The sequence below is a fragment of the Achroia grisella genome, unplaced genomic scaffold, assembly GCF_030625045.1.
Source record: "Achroia grisella isolate CSIRO2021 unplaced genomic scaffold, CSIRO_AGI_Agris_v1 utg784, whole genome shotgun sequence".
NCBI lineage: Eukaryota > Metazoa > Arthropoda > Insecta > Lepidoptera > Pyralidae > Achroia > Achroia grisella.
Genome location: NW_026713024.1, coordinates 1651666 through 1667568, shown reverse-complemented (window position 1 = coordinate 1667568; position 15903 = coordinate 1651666). Strand labels below are relative to the sequence as shown.

The 15903-nt window shown below is 36.6% G+C and overlaps 1 protein-coding gene across 2 annotated transcripts in view; it reads right to left on the bottom strand.

Moving 5' to 3' along the window:
• LOC131851499 (uridine-cytidine kinase-like 1) overlaps nt 1-15903 on the bottom strand; it is a 44074-nt gene that overhangs the window by 4534 nt on the left and 23637 nt on the right. For both annotated transcript variants that reach the window (XM_059202005.1, XM_059202006.1), the window contains exons 3-9: nt 14073-14252; nt 12898-13004; nt 11614-11784; nt 9639-9775; nt 4212-4398; nt 2786-2875; nt 740-899 (exon numbers count right to left, since the gene is read on the bottom strand). In XM_059202005.1, coding sequence (XP_059057988.1) covers nt 740-899; nt 2786-2875; nt 4212-4398; nt 9639-9775; nt 11614-11784; nt 12898-13004; nt 14073-14252 — 1032 coding nt within the window. The remainder of the gene's footprint in view (nt 1-739; nt 900-2785; nt 2876-4211; nt 4399-9638; nt 9776-11613; nt 11785-12897; nt 13005-14072; nt 14253-15903) is intronic.

Here is a 15903-nt window from a genome sequence, read left to right as displayed (position 1 = left end):
TCAAACTAGCTATTAGCCGCGACTTCGTCTGCTTTCTTAGAGATAATTACGATCTGACCAATGATTCAAACTAGCTGTTAGCCGCGAGTTCGTCTGCTTTCTTAGAGATAATTACAATCTGACCAATGATTCAAACTAGCTATTAGCCGCGACTTCGTCTGCTTTCTTAGAGATAATTACGACCTGACCAATAATTGAAACTAGCTGTTAGCCGTCACTTCGTTTTGTTACTTAGAGATAAAGTATTGCCTATATCCGTGCATATTATTCAATGTATCTTCACGAACTTCAATAAGAGCCAATCAGCTGTTTAGTTGTGAATTTCCTAATGTACTAACTAGCGGTTAGCCACGACTTCGTCTGCTTTCCTAGAGATAGTTTGTAGTTTGTATTCACACGTTTCGACTTGAAAATGTAAACTTACATGGATTATTTAAAAGAACAACACACAAGTTTCTTGCTCGTTCTTCTTGTGATGAGACAGCTTTCCGAACGAGTGGTAGATAGGCGGAACAAATTGTTATGACTATTCAAAAGTGCTTAAATTAAGTTTATTTGAATAAATAATTTTCTATTCTATGCTATTCTATCCATAATACAAGCTTAGCTTGGTCTAGATGACGTTGTTTGTAAAAAAAAAAGTATTATAAAAACTTTTTCAGAAGTTATGAGCGATACATACATACCAACCAGTCAAAATCAAAACCAATTTGCGTCACTGTAATGGGAGAAGGCATACCTGTATATGTAAATCCTTGCGGTGTGTCGACACCGTGAGGGGAGTATGGTAGCAGTGATAGAGCGAACTCTATGACAAGACGCATCAGCCTCTTCGAGTAGAAGATGAACTCGTCGCGGGGCGTGTCCTTGTTTCTGATGAACGTGTGGAGACCTTGCACCTGCAATGAGGACCAGGGGAGAGGATGAATTAAGATGGGGATATAAATGGAAGTTCTGCTGACAGAATTAAAGTACATTTGCTCCTACTAAATCCCATATGTATGTAAGAGCGGATATTGTTACCAGATAACTCATCGTTACGATAATTAAATAATAAACACTTTTATCAAATTCTAGAGATGTATTCAGTGCAAGGGTTACACACAGAAAGAGAGTTATTAAATTTTTTTTTCGGACTACTCTGATACTGTTGGCCGAAGCTGGCCTTTGCAGCTTCACCGGACGTTAGGGGCGAGTGCAGATGACACTCCAAACCCGCGGAAGGACTTATAGAGCGGCTGAAGGCAAACTCCTGTCTGACGGATACGACTTTAGTCTGAGGGCACCATTAGGGGTTCGGACCTCGGCTCAGGCCGTCGTAATTTCGATTCCCGTTTGAATTGGACGGGGGATCGATCGGAGGGGCACCGGTGTGGAGCGCCCGGGCGCGCGCAGGCGCCCGGTTGAATGCGCGATATTGTGTGTTTGAGGTCGTCGTCTTCGCCGGCGAGGACGGTGTCGTGTGTGTGTAAAAGTGTCGTCGGGGTGGGAGTTATTCAATTACCGACCTCCGTATTTATAGACTGAAGTCAGTGTAGTAGGGAGAGAAGCAGGCGTAACGAATATCTTATGACAAACAACTTAGTTCGGTCTATAAGTACTAGATGGCGCTATTTACAATATTTATAATAATCCTTAACTTTAATACTTCATTATGTTAAACATTAAATAACAGTGATTTGATCAAAATAGGCCGAATATAATTAAATTAATCAATTAACAATGAAAACAGTCATTGTATTGAGTTTGCGCTATCATGTATGTTAATTATCGTGTGAGGTACAATTAATTAAAATGGTAAAATGATGATTAAAATGATAAATACATGATTATTGATCATGTTTCTTTATCTAAGGCAGGGCTTCCTAAAATTAAGAACAAGTACAGGTCAAACAGGCCTATGTCCAGCAGTGGACGTCTTCCGGGCGGCGATGATGATGATGACAGGTCAAACATAGATTAATATATATATATAATATGATAACTTAGAAAAAGAAATGAAAGTAGCACACCCTTTACATTAACCAACCAGTCACATAAATATCTCTTCTTATTTTTCTGCTTATGTTTTGATTTCGTTCTAATTTTCTAATAAACATTATAAATGTTCTAATAATATTTTTCTGTTAACCTATTACTAGGCTAGGGCTACAATTGGTAAGTATTATTGGGGGCTAAGTTGAGGGGCGTCAAAAAAAATAGGAATTGGGAGTTTCCTATTTTTTTTTATATATCCTATTTTGGGCGTTATAATACGAATAAGTTTGGGAAACCCTGATCTAAGGCATTCAGAGTAACCCGAAACGGAACGGCAGAGGACAAAGCCTAAATAATCTTTGTAACATTGACAAGTAGATTGATGACTGAACTGACGTAACGACGAATGCTGGAGCGTTTGTTATTATAAAACAAATAAGAGAAATATCATTGTGAATATAGTAGCCATTGGGAGGTATTAGTTGGGACTGGGAGGATACCACAAGTAGTGAAGGTGAGTGTTAATGCATTTTAAAAGGACCCTTTAAACCTACACCCGTGTCACAAGTCACGGGCACTACTTGGGGTATCTCTCCCTGGTCAATTGGTATCGAACCTAAGTCGTCATGATAACTAGTGATTTTAACATGTATGATGTACAGATAATTCCGTGGAAAGTCTTATGCTTATCAGCCGTTACATAAGACCATATTGTTCCTCATTATCTCCACCAGGATGGAGTTGTCTGATAAGACAAATGGCGGGCGGAAAACTTTAATATAATATTTAATAATTTCGTTTATATTACCTGTGGAGTATCTTCTAGAACGTAGAGTGAGTCCGGTACGGGCTGTCCCACGTGAGCGACGGCTAGCTTCTCTCTGACTTTAAAACCGCGCTGAAATCAATTATTATATTTATAGTTAATTGATACATAGTAAGAATTAACCTTACTATTATATTAAATACAAATATATACACCTATCCAGGCGTTTTATCTTTCTCTCACTCACTCACACACAAATATCTTCCTGCGACAATGCTACCTGTTCAAATTGTAAAAATATCCTGATCAATTAACTCATAAGTACACCATAATATGGACACACACACACACGGGCACTAACAAATACATGTAGGTACATGTTATTCCTATCATATTTTGTCATGTACTTATTACTATTTTTTTTTTAGTGGATGATAATGAAATGTTGCACCCGCCTGCGCTAACGGTTTACGCTGGCGGAACACCAGTGGAGGATGATAAGATGAACATGAAGTCAGATCAGTTAGCCCAACGTGACAAATTCACCGGGAATTTATCACGATGGTTTCCAGGGGGAACCTCGTGGAAGTCGACCTGACATGGTAATTTGCTAGCAATGGGATCATTAGTACACATTACTAACAATCCCCTCCAATAGTGCGACCGTGCCAGGATTACTTATTACTATTAGAATTCACATCATTATTGTAGAAAAAATCCGATATTTTAAAAATATACTAAAAGAAGGTAGTTTGTTTTTAGTACTAATGAAGTACCCAATGTAAGGATTATTACGAATATTGTAAATAGCGCCATCTAGTATTTATATACCAACCTACTACACTGACTTTGGTCTATAAATACGGAGGTCGGTAGTTGAATAATCCTCTTTCGTTGCGTGAGCCGCGGCATTCAGTCGACGAGCGCAGAGTGTGCCAGTTGTGTTTTAGATATTAAAGTGAATTGTATTAGCAACGGGTTTATCCCGGTCTTAGTAGGGCCTGGGGGGAAGCTGCAAGTAGTGAAGGTGAGTGTTAATGCATTCTAAAAGGGCCTTTTAAACCTACACCCGTGTCACAAGTCACGGGCGCTACTTGGAGTTTCCCTTGCGGTAGCCGGCTTCAAAGCCACAGTCGTCCTTCATAATTAGTGCTTCTTACATTACTATTATATAAATGCAAAATTATTATCATTTCTGATCATCGTACCAATATTACTTTGACGATACATACTTAGCCTAGTGTGAGGTCATAGATAAAATATTAATTAAGTTATGTTTTCCAAAATCATTCTACGTTTATAATATAATAATAATAAACTTTATTGGTCAATAAAACACTTATACATTTAATACACATTACGGCGAACCACACACTAGACATGCAAGTCTGTATCGTGTGGTTCAGAGGATATCATTACACATAATTGAAATGTTAGGTGTATAATAAGTCTGCTTATATATACTCACCAGCTGCAGCTGTTTATGTACGTGCTGCACTATGAGGTGTATGGCGACCTTGTTGTCTCCCCCGCGAGGTACTATGATGTCTGCGTGGGCCATGCACGGCGCTATGTAACTCTGGTAGGCAGGCTTCACGTGTGTCATATACTGCTTCAGTACTCCCTCCAGGTCACGGCCGCGCTGCACTATATCCCTGATAACATTATACATAGACAGGGTATACCAACCCGCAAGGATATGAAAGTTCGTTACGATGTGCGTAACAAACATTTGTTGTACAACTTGATGGCCTTGGTGGTCAGCGGTTTTAGCACACCGCCTTACTATCGATAGTCGCGGGTTCGATTCCTCGCACTGCACAATAATTTGTATTCATGAGTATGACTGTTTGTATCAGTCTGGTTGTTTTCTATAATATGTACGTATTAAAAAAAAAACTATGTATTTGTATCAGTTCTCTAGTACCCACAATACAAGCTTTAGCTAGCTTAACTTGGGTTTAGATGGCGCTGTATAAATTGTCTTAAAAAACCTCTCCCTGAAACCATATATATGTTTCAGGGAGATATAAATATAGAACCCATGATCATTGGAAGTAAGACGGCAATTTAAAAAGCTAAAACGCAGAATGTAGCCAGTATATTATGTTAAGTTCAGTCGCATTCAAGCCGTGCTAGTTAATGGTTATGTTACTCAGATACTCCATTATAAAAAGTAAATAAAGTTCAGAGTCCAGTGTTTTATGTTGAAGATTGCATTTATTAGTAAGTGCAGTGATTATATATCCATCCCACTCATAGTTGAACCTGTGTCATATGCGTGAAAAAGAACGATGTTGAGGTCACCAAGCAAGCAGTATCATTCAAATCCCGACCTTGTCGCTGCTAAAATCACCGAGACGCCGTTTAGAAAAAGGAAAAGATCAGAAAATGACTTATCTTTTACTTTGGAAAAATTGGGAAACACACTTTCCAACAAGATGGATAGTATGATTGCCGAGTTACGAACAGAGTTTGTAAATAACATTACTTTATTAAATGAGAACATTAACACAAACATAAAAAATGAATTAATTAATCTTAGTACCGCAGTGTTACAGATAAAGAGTGAAGTTAATGAGTTGCGTACTGAATACACCAGTATGCAAACAAATATTTCGAATTAGAACAGCAAATATAATGTTCTTAGTGACGAATTATCTGCATTGAAGGATTCGCTTGAGTTTCAATACAAGGAGTACTCTGATATGAAGGTATGCATTGAAAACTCGAAACTATCGTCTATGGCTGATTATGCAGATAAATTATGTAACCTGCAAAATAAAATCGACATCATGGAACAACAATCACGTCAAAATAACTTAGAAATATGTTTTGTACCCGAAAAACGCGGTGAGAATCTAATTATCTTATTTGAATCAATTACGACAGTGATTAAATACCCAATAGAACGCAAGGACATACTAGCTATTCATCGGGTACCACATGCCCGTTCTGATGAAAATAATCGCCCAAAAAATATTATAGTGAAAGTGTCATCGCGTTACCTTCGGGATAATATACTGAGTGCGTTCCGCTTATCCAAGGGACTTAAGACTGACGATCTGAATATTGTGGGTAACTCACGGAAAATATACATAAACGAACATCTTACATTACAAAACAAAAAGTTGTTTCGAGATTGTCGTGAAGCTGCTAAGTTGCATGGATATAAGTTTGTGTGGATCAAAAATGCCACTATACTGGTTCGTAAATCGGAGACGTCGCCAATATTCGCGATCAGGTCTCAGAGTGAAATTGGAAAAATTAATAAACTTAAAGGACAAACAACTAGTTCTAATTAAATTTTCGCTAACAATAACTATGTATTCATGTATAGGTATTTATTTATTTTTCTACCGAAAACTATGTGACAATAACACCTGCAATATTAATATTAATTACACCTGTATTCACCAGGGTCATTGCACTCTATGTTTACTTTATAATGGCATGGGTATTTGCGTCGTATTGGATAGCCCTCCTCGTATTAGTACTAAATATATACTTTACTTATTAGTTACGATACCAATTGCTCATAATTTTAATTTATATGTAAAAATAAAAGCAAAATGGCTGCAATCTATATGCGACTCATTATCATATCTTGCGTTCCATCACAACATGCTTAACCGGACTTCTAATATAATAATCGCCGTCTGTCTATTTTTCATCACGTCAGTCTACTTACGGGGTAGGCAAAGAACATTATGTCCTAGCATTCAACTCTTGTCCCAATCACTTTTATGTAAGAAATTAAGTAAGGTGATATACCTTTGGTTGTGTGTATTGTGGCCTGTACGCATAAATATTACATTTAAAATAATCTGCCTGTTTTTAAAGTGGCGCACGACACTGTGACTTCATTATTCTATCAGAACTGTAGAGGGATTCGTACCAAACTTCAAATACTATACATGAATATTCTGTCGCATTCATATGATGTAATTATACTGACTGAGACATGGCTCACTCCACACATTGCAAATAATGAGTTTATTGACGATCGGTACGTAACGTTCCGTTGTGATCGCAACCGTTCCTTAACTAGTAAACAAGACGGCGGCGGAGTCTTGATTGCAGTGAGGCGTGATCTGCGCCCAGTCAGTGTCACTACTGACTGCGCTGTTGGCATCGAGCACGTCATCGTTGCGCTCCCGACCGACCCACACAATAGTAAACAGCATATTATCAGTGCTGCCTACATACCGCCCCGAACGGTGGACCATGCTTATTTAACACATTTTAATACACTGCGTGATATCGTGATGCGAGACGGAGTTGATTCATTTCATGTGTTGGGCGATTACAATCTGTCACATATCAATTGGATATGCAATGACCGCAATACTGGTATGGTGAGTATGGGGAGTGGTGATGTGTGTTCATATATATGTGATTTTATGGCATATACTGATTCATTTCAATACAACAACATATTAAATCAAACTGAAAGAGTACTTGACCTGTGTATATCGAACATGTCCACTGATAATTTGATGCCATGTATACCTTTGTTACCGCCTGACAAATATCACCCGCCTTTTGCGGTGTTCATGTCATTGAATACACATTTTACTCCTATGAAACATAACCTGGCTATTAAATATAAATATAATTCAGCCAATTATGACACTATAAATGAAGAGCTTTTTAAAATAGACTGGGAACTAATTTTACGTGGTCTTAGTGTCAATGAATCGGTAGACCAATTTTATAATATTATTTACACAATCATAAGAATGCACATTCCCACTACACGCCGTATGTCTACACGTTACCCTGTTTGGTTTTCTCCTGCATTAATTCATATATTTAAAAATAAAGAGAAGGCGTGGAGAAAATGGAAACAATATAGTAATATAATTGATTATGAGTTATTCTCTAAATATCGCTCTAGATTTAAATCTGAGAGTAAAAAATGTTACTTTGGTTATATTAATCGAGTGGAAGATGGGATTAAAACTAATGTTAAATATTTTTGGACTTATATGTCAAACTGCAAAAATACTTCCACAATACCGGCCACAATGCATTACGAGAATTCATCTGTATCAGAACCTACAGAAATATGTAATGCATTCTCTTCCTTTTTCAATTCATCTTTTGAGCCGTCAACATTGAATCTTAAGGAATGGCATCCGAAAACTTCTTTTGCCAATAATTGTGATATTATAAATGATATCGAATTAAACCTTAAAATGATATCGAAAGGATTAAGTGACCTAGATATCTCCAAAGGACCAGGTCCAGATGGAATACCTGTAATTTTTCTTAAGTCTACAGCTAACGCTTTATCTAGGCCTCTACACATTTTATATAATAGATGCCTAAGACAGGGTATTTTTCCTACATTATGGAAACATGCTCATATAACACCAGTGCATAAAAGCGGAGATAAACACAATATTGAAAATTACCGACCAATATCTATTCTTTCTATATTGGCAAAACTATTTGAGAGCTTAATACATAATGTTATTTATCCTAGTCTCCATCGTGGTATTATGTGTGAACAGCATGGTTTTGTTAAGCGTCGATCGACTATAACTAACCTTATGATTTTTACTAATGATCTATTTGAAAATATGGATAGTCGATTGCAAACTGACGTTATTTACACTGATTTTAGAAAATGTTTTGATAAGGTAGATCATGAACTACTTCTCAATAAAATAGCTTATAACGGCATTCGAGGTGACCTGCTGAGATGGTTCTCATCTTATATATCAGGCAGAACACAGACAGTAGTCGTCAATGGTTTTAAGTCAGATATAGTCAATGTATCATCTGGGGTTCCACAAGGTTCTATCCTTGGACCTTTATTATTTGTTCTATTCATCAATGATGTAAAAAATTGCTTTCTAAATTCAAGTTTTCTGATGTATGCGGACGATTTAAAGATTTACAAAGTTATTAGAAATTTTGATGATCATATCCAACTTCAACAAGATTTAGATAGATTTTCTCACTACTGCATCAATAATAAGCTGCAACTTAGTCTTACTAAATGCTGCAACATAAGTTTTACAAAAAAGAAATATAAATTTAATTATAACTATAAATTATTAGATACTGATTTGAAAACCGTTACATTAGTCAAAGATTTAGGTATTTTATTGGACTCAAAGTTGCACCTCGATGAACATATAAACTCAATTAAAGATCGTGCAATGAGAATGTTTGGCTTTGTTATGCGATCTTCTTGTGACTTTAAGCGACCCTCTACACTTCTATTTCTCTATAAATCTCTTATAAGATCCCAACTGGAATATGCGACCCCTGTTTGGAGTCCGGTATTTAACAAATATATAGAGATGTTGGAGAAAGTACAAAGTAAATTTTTACGAACAATTGATTTTAGATGTTGTCGCCTCAGGCTATCGTACACACAACTATTAGACAAATACAGGATGCTGTGTTTGGAACGTAGACGAATTTTGCTTAATACTATGACCCTGTATAAAATTTGTGCAAATACATTTGATTGTACTGAGTTAACTAATAAGCTGTGCTACGTGGTACCAACCAGTGTGCACCGTCGTTCGGTAAGGGTACGCCGTGTATTCTTCACCCCAACCTATCGGACGTACGCCGGTGCACGAGCGCCTCTTCACCATATTGTTGATGTATTTAACACCAAATTTCCTGATTTAGATATATTTGATTTGTCATACTTTAAATTTAAGAAAACCCTATTAGACATATTAAGTAGAAACCAGTAAATAAATAATGTATATAATAATAAGAGTAACATAACATAAGTATTAACCCGTGGATATCTGTATTGGTTTTACTATTATTAATTCATATCTATGTACTTATATACATACTACATTGTGAAACTGTTTGTATCCCAAATAAAATAAAATAAAAATAAAATAAAAAGTCTGACCTCCTCAACCGCCTGCCGAGTCGTATGTCCGCGTCTGTATCCACAAACACCTTCATGTCCAACAGTCTCACAACATCCAAGTTGTAGAAGGCCAGAATACCCTCGAATATTATCACGTTTGCACCGTACATTGTTTTCTGGAAACCAAAATTCAAATCAAATCAAAATAAAATACAGATTCTTATGATATGTCAAATAAACCAATAATCAAATCAAAATATCTATATTCATGTAAGTCTATTACAGATTCTTATGATATTATTATGTCAAATTTACCGTCTGAAAAAATCAGTGTATATTTGTTTTCTGAAAACCAATAATCAAATCTAATCAAAATATCTTTATTCATGTAGCTCTATTACAGACTCTTTTGATATGTCAAATCTACCGTCCGCCAAAATCAGTGTGTTTGTTTTCTGAAAACCAATAATCAAATCTAATCAAAATATCTTTCTTCATGTAGCTCTATTACAGACTCTTTTGATATGTCAAATCTATCGTCCGCCAAAATCAGTGTTTGTTTTCTGAAAACCAATAATCAAATCTAATCAAAATATCTTTATTCATGTAGGTCTATTACAGACTCTTATGATATGTCAAATCTACCGCCCGCCAAAATTAGTGTATGTTTATTTTCTGAAAACCAATAATCAAATCTAACCAAAATATCTTTATTCATGTAGCTCTGTTACAGACTCTTATGCTACCGTCCGCCAAAATTAGTGTATGTTTATTTTCTGAAAACCAATAATCAAATCTAATCAAAATATTCATGTAGCTCTATTACAGACTCTTATGATATGTCAAATCTACCATCCGTTAAGATATTTCAGATCAGATAATTCATTTAAATGATAAGTTAGAACATTATTAAGTTTTTCTTGTCAAAGATTTGCTTCACGTATTGAAATTATGTTAATTTTTATAATTTATTCAATTTAGTAAGAACGATAGCACGATAAAAACGAAGATAAGTTATTTAACATTTTACAGGCAGTCCTCGAGCAAGCCATAAGTACAAGGACTGCCTGTAATTTGAGTATATTTATACATGTATGTGTTTGCAAGGAGTTTAAGTCCTAACTTTTATACATTGTAAATAAACTCGCTTCAAAAAAATATTCAATTGAATTTCTTGTCAGTTCTCCTCAATTAATCTTATATATAAAATTCTCGTGTCCCCATACTCCCATACTCCACCAAAACGGCTTCACCGATTCTCATGAAATTTTGTGAGCGTATTGAGTAGGTCTGAGTATCGGGCAACATCTATTTTTCATTCCCCTAAATGTTAGGTGTAGTCCACCCCAAATTTTTTTTAAGGCAAAACAACGTTTTAGGGATAGCTAGTTAGGTATAAAAATTTACAATAAGATACCAAAGGATATGTTGGAATTACCCTTAAATAAATTCAAAACATCTGTTAAATCATATTTACTGAGCAAAGCCTATTACTCACTAAACGATTACTTGAATGACGGGCGTGCATGGCAATAGTTGTTCATGCACTGAATTTTCATTTAATGTTAAGACATAGACACATATATAAATATACATTGTAAATTAGCTGGCTTTAAAAAAAAATTCAATTGAGTTTCTTGCCAGTTCTTCTTAATTGGATCTATATACCGAATTGGACGGTAGGGAAAAATATAAAATTAGAATGTAAAAATTTGACGTTCATAAGCGGCTAAAATATCCTACATGAATGAATGATTTTTGATATGGATCTATATACTGAACTGGACAGTAGGCAACAAAATATAACATAAAAAATTTGACATTTATAAGCGGCTAAAATGTCCTACAAGAATAAATAATTTTTGATTTAGAATACGGAGTGCAATAAAAAGTACCTTGACGATGCTTCTTGCGATGAGGCTGCGTTTCGAATGATCGGTAGAATAAAAAAATATGACTTTTCAAAAGTGCTCAAATTATTTGAATTATTAATATTTATATATCTATTACTCACTGTCCGGTTTTCCCTGGAGTGTGTGACGTAGTTGTATATGGGCACTTCGACCTTCTTGCCTTCCTTGAGCCTCTGCAGTACTGTAATTAGGAGCTCCATGTCGAACGCGTCCGGGTGGTCGAAGTTGTATTCGTTGCGAGTCGCAGCCTGATGCTGCTTCTCGTTTAACACCTGCACATGTTTTTTAGTATTACTAGCTGTGCCCGGCTTCACCCGATAAATTTATAGTCTATTTATTATTCTGATGTATAAGCTATGCTGTTACTATAAGGTTTCATTGAAATCTGATCATTAGTTTTTGCGTGAAAGAATAACAAATATTTATAGATCCATCCATATTTTTTTTATTTGTTCGCAGTTTTTTTATACAGTGGACCCCCGGTAGTCCGACAATCATTTTGCAGGGCAGTGTCGGACTATCGAATTTGTCGGATTATAGAGTACTGCCTAAGACCCCTTATAGTCCGAATTTTTTTACAAAAGAGTACCTTGTATTCCGACAAATTATAGATCCAATGATGATTCTTTATATTATATACATATACAGTGGACCCCCGGTTATCCGACAAACGTTTTGCAGGGCAGTGTCGGACCATCGTATTTGTCGGATTATAGAGTGCTGCTTAAGGGTCCTCTGCTTATAGTCCGGAATTTTTTACAAAAGAGTATCTTGTAATCCGACAAATTACAGATCCAGTGATAAGATTCTATGTTATATATGTATGTATGTATATGCACTCTGAAGTATATTGTCAAAGTAATATTCAATAACAAATAATAGACAATGTCGGATTACAAGGGGGGCCGGATTAGACAGGGGCCGGATTACCGCGGGTCCACTGTATGTATATGTATATATTGAGATTTATAATTTCTTAGGATAATACTGCAATTTTATATAGCGGATGATTTTAGTAGAAATTTTTCTGTACGTCTGTATGTTATATATAGTATATTTCTGCATATTATATTATATATATATTATGTTATAAGTGGACTTAGGCTACGTTTATTTATTTATTTACTAGCTGAGCTCGCGGTTTCACTCGCGTTAAATTAAATAAAAAATATAGCCTATGTTTTATTCTGTAGCATAAGCTATATTACTGTCGAGTATCATCAAAATCCGTTTAGTAGTTTTTGCGTGAAAGATTAACATACATCCATAGTAATCCATACTCACAAACTTTCGCGTTTATAATATAATTAAGATTAAGATAATTGCAGTAAAAACAAGTATTATATTCATATAGAGATATATAATAAAGAAGCTGTATAACGTACCTTGTAGAATGAGTCCATGCTGACTATAGTGACCCATGGTATGTTGAGAGATTCTATGATTTTAGTGGCAACTGTGGTCTTACCGGATGCGCTCCCACCACATATACCTTCAAACAAAAAGAGGCTGCAAATGAATTTCGGTTTTAAATATATGTATGGAAAGTTTAATTTACTACGATAACATTATAACAAGGAAAGATTTTAAATGTTTCTATAATTGAAAGTACCTACTACTGTAAACTCCTAGTATGAACTCATGCTGAAAGGTAGTCTTCTCCGATCGATCCCCCGTCCAATTCAAACGGGGATCGAACTTACGACGGCCTGAACCAAGGTTAGAAACCCTAGCGATGCCCTCAGACTATAGTCGTATCCGTCAAGCGGAAGTTGGCCTTCAGCCACTCCATAAGTCCTTCCGCGGGTTAGGAGTGCCATCTGCACTCGCTCCCTATCGTCCGGTGAAGCTATAAAGGCCAGCTGTGGCCAACAGCATTAGAGTAGTCAGAAGAAAAAATTATAAAAGTTAGGGATTCCAAAAGTGACCGTCCCTGTAATTCTCCCAATGGTCTAATTGATATTTCTTTATTCATTAGCAATGTATATTATGTTTGAATTTATACAAATTTTGCTCATTAACATTGTAAAAAGATTGCTTCAACAGAAAACGCAACCTCTCCCTAAAAATCTTCCAATTATATATTATCTTTAATCTATTGGCCAAAGAGTTATAAAGCCTTACTGCTTGGAAATCCTCACTATGCTTCACAATATTAGGGGTATGTTTTATAATGTTAATCTATTCTACGATTTAATCCATTCTCTTATGTTTTGGCTCTCACTAGTCTCGCTACCAACAATACTATTTCAAAATCTGTTAATAGCAGCACCAATATGTACAGGCATGGTACAGTCAGAATTCTGTATTCTTTAACATATTGCTTACAATATTGCACTTGTTGTATACGGGCAATGGACCTAATAGCTCTTTTTTGTAATATGAATGCCTTATTTTCATTGTATTTATAACTATTGCCTAAGAATTTTATATTATATCTAAGTTTTGATTCCAGTAGAGCGTAATAAACAGTCTTTAACGATCAACAGGAAGATCATCTCTCTATATTTTGCCACGTAATATCTAGAAATTTTGATAGTGATTATCAAGTCTTACTGACCAATGAGGAACGGCTCGACCTCCTGTCCGCCGGTACAGTTGTACCAGGGTGGGCGGCCAGCCGTATAGATGGTGCGCCGATCTGCGTGCAGTATACTCTCCGCGGTGGTTCTCTTGTTGGACTGTGACATGGAAGTGGTTCTGACGCGCCGTGCACGCGGCGACTTGAGGATATTCGAGCCTGAAACATTAAAACAATAGCGATCTAATATATAAAATTGTGTTTCTAACAATGCTTCTTCGAAACGGTATTACCGTTTTTATGTAATTGTGTTTTTTTTTATAACACGGGACAAACGAGCATGCGGCTCACCTGATGGTAAGTGGTTACCGCCGCCCATGAGCACCCGCAACACCAGGGGAATAGCAAGTACGTTGTCGGCCTTTTAAAAAGGAATAAGCTCTTTTCTGTATCGGTTCGGAAATACCATTGCTGGAAGGTGATTCCACAATGCGGTTGTGCGTGGCAAAAAGTTTCTAGAAAACCGCACTGTGGAGGACCGCCATTCATCCAGGTGATCAGGATGGTATTTTAGTTTCTGGAGGGTGGTACGGTGGTGAAACTCAGCAGCTGGTATTAATCCGAACAATTCCTCAGAACACTCCCCGTGATATATGCGGTAGAAAATGCACAGAGATGCAATATCACGCCGCAAAGCCAATGGGTCGAGTCTGTCACATAGACGTTGATTACCAATGATTCTGGCTGCTCGGTTCTGAATGTGGTCAAATGGAAGTAGCTGGTATTTTTTTTTTATAAATGATAATGGAATGGTGCACCCGTCTGCGCAAAGTAGCTGGTATTTTTTTTTATTGTGGATGATAATGGTATGGTGCTCCCGCCTGCGCTAAAGGTTTACGCTGGCGGGGCACCAGTGCAGGATGATAAGATGAACATGAAGTCAGATCAGTTAGCCCATCGTGACAAATTCACCAGGAATTTATCACGATGGTTTCCAGAGGGAACCGCGTGGAGGTCAACCTGACATGGTACATTGCTAGCAATAGGGTTATTAGTCCACATTACTAACAATCCCATTTCCCCCCAGTAGCTGGTATTTTTTTTGTATATGATAATGAAATGGTGCACCCGCTTGCGCTAACGGTTTACGCTGGCGGGACACCAGTGAAAGATGATAAGATGATGATGAGGTCAGGTCAACTGACCTGATGGGCTAACTAGACCATCGTGATAAATTCATCTGGAATTTATCACGATGGTTTCCAGGGGGAACCGCGTGGAGGTCGACCTGACATGGTACATTGCTAGCAATGGGGTCGAGAGTCCACATTCCTAACGATCCCTTTCCCCCCAGTAGCTGGTATTGTGGTGCTCCCGCCCAGAAATGAGAACAGTATTCCATATGTGTGTAAAAAAAAATGTTTACCGCCCAACGAAGCGGGTACGGTCTAGTTTCCATATATCGTTGTTTGCCAACAAGCAAGGCTTGGCCGTCCGCCCAAGTAAGTGGTAATACTTACCATTAGGTGAGCCGCTTTGTTTATCATTATCATTCTGATTACATAAAAAAGGTTATAGCAACATTGAGTAAACTATTTTTTTTTAATTGTCATGACCGGTTTTGTATTATATATTATACTATCTGCGTCCGCGTAAAATGACGATACTTCCATATAACCTTTGAACCCCTTGCAACCCTTATTTTGCATTAAAAAGTAGTCCTATATCCTTAAACTATCTGTGTACCAAATTTCATTTAAATCGGTTCAGTGGTTTCTGCGTGATAGCGAGACAGCAAAACAGACAGAGTTACTTTGGCATTTATAATATTAGTAAGGATTATAATATATATTTCGTTATATATATAATA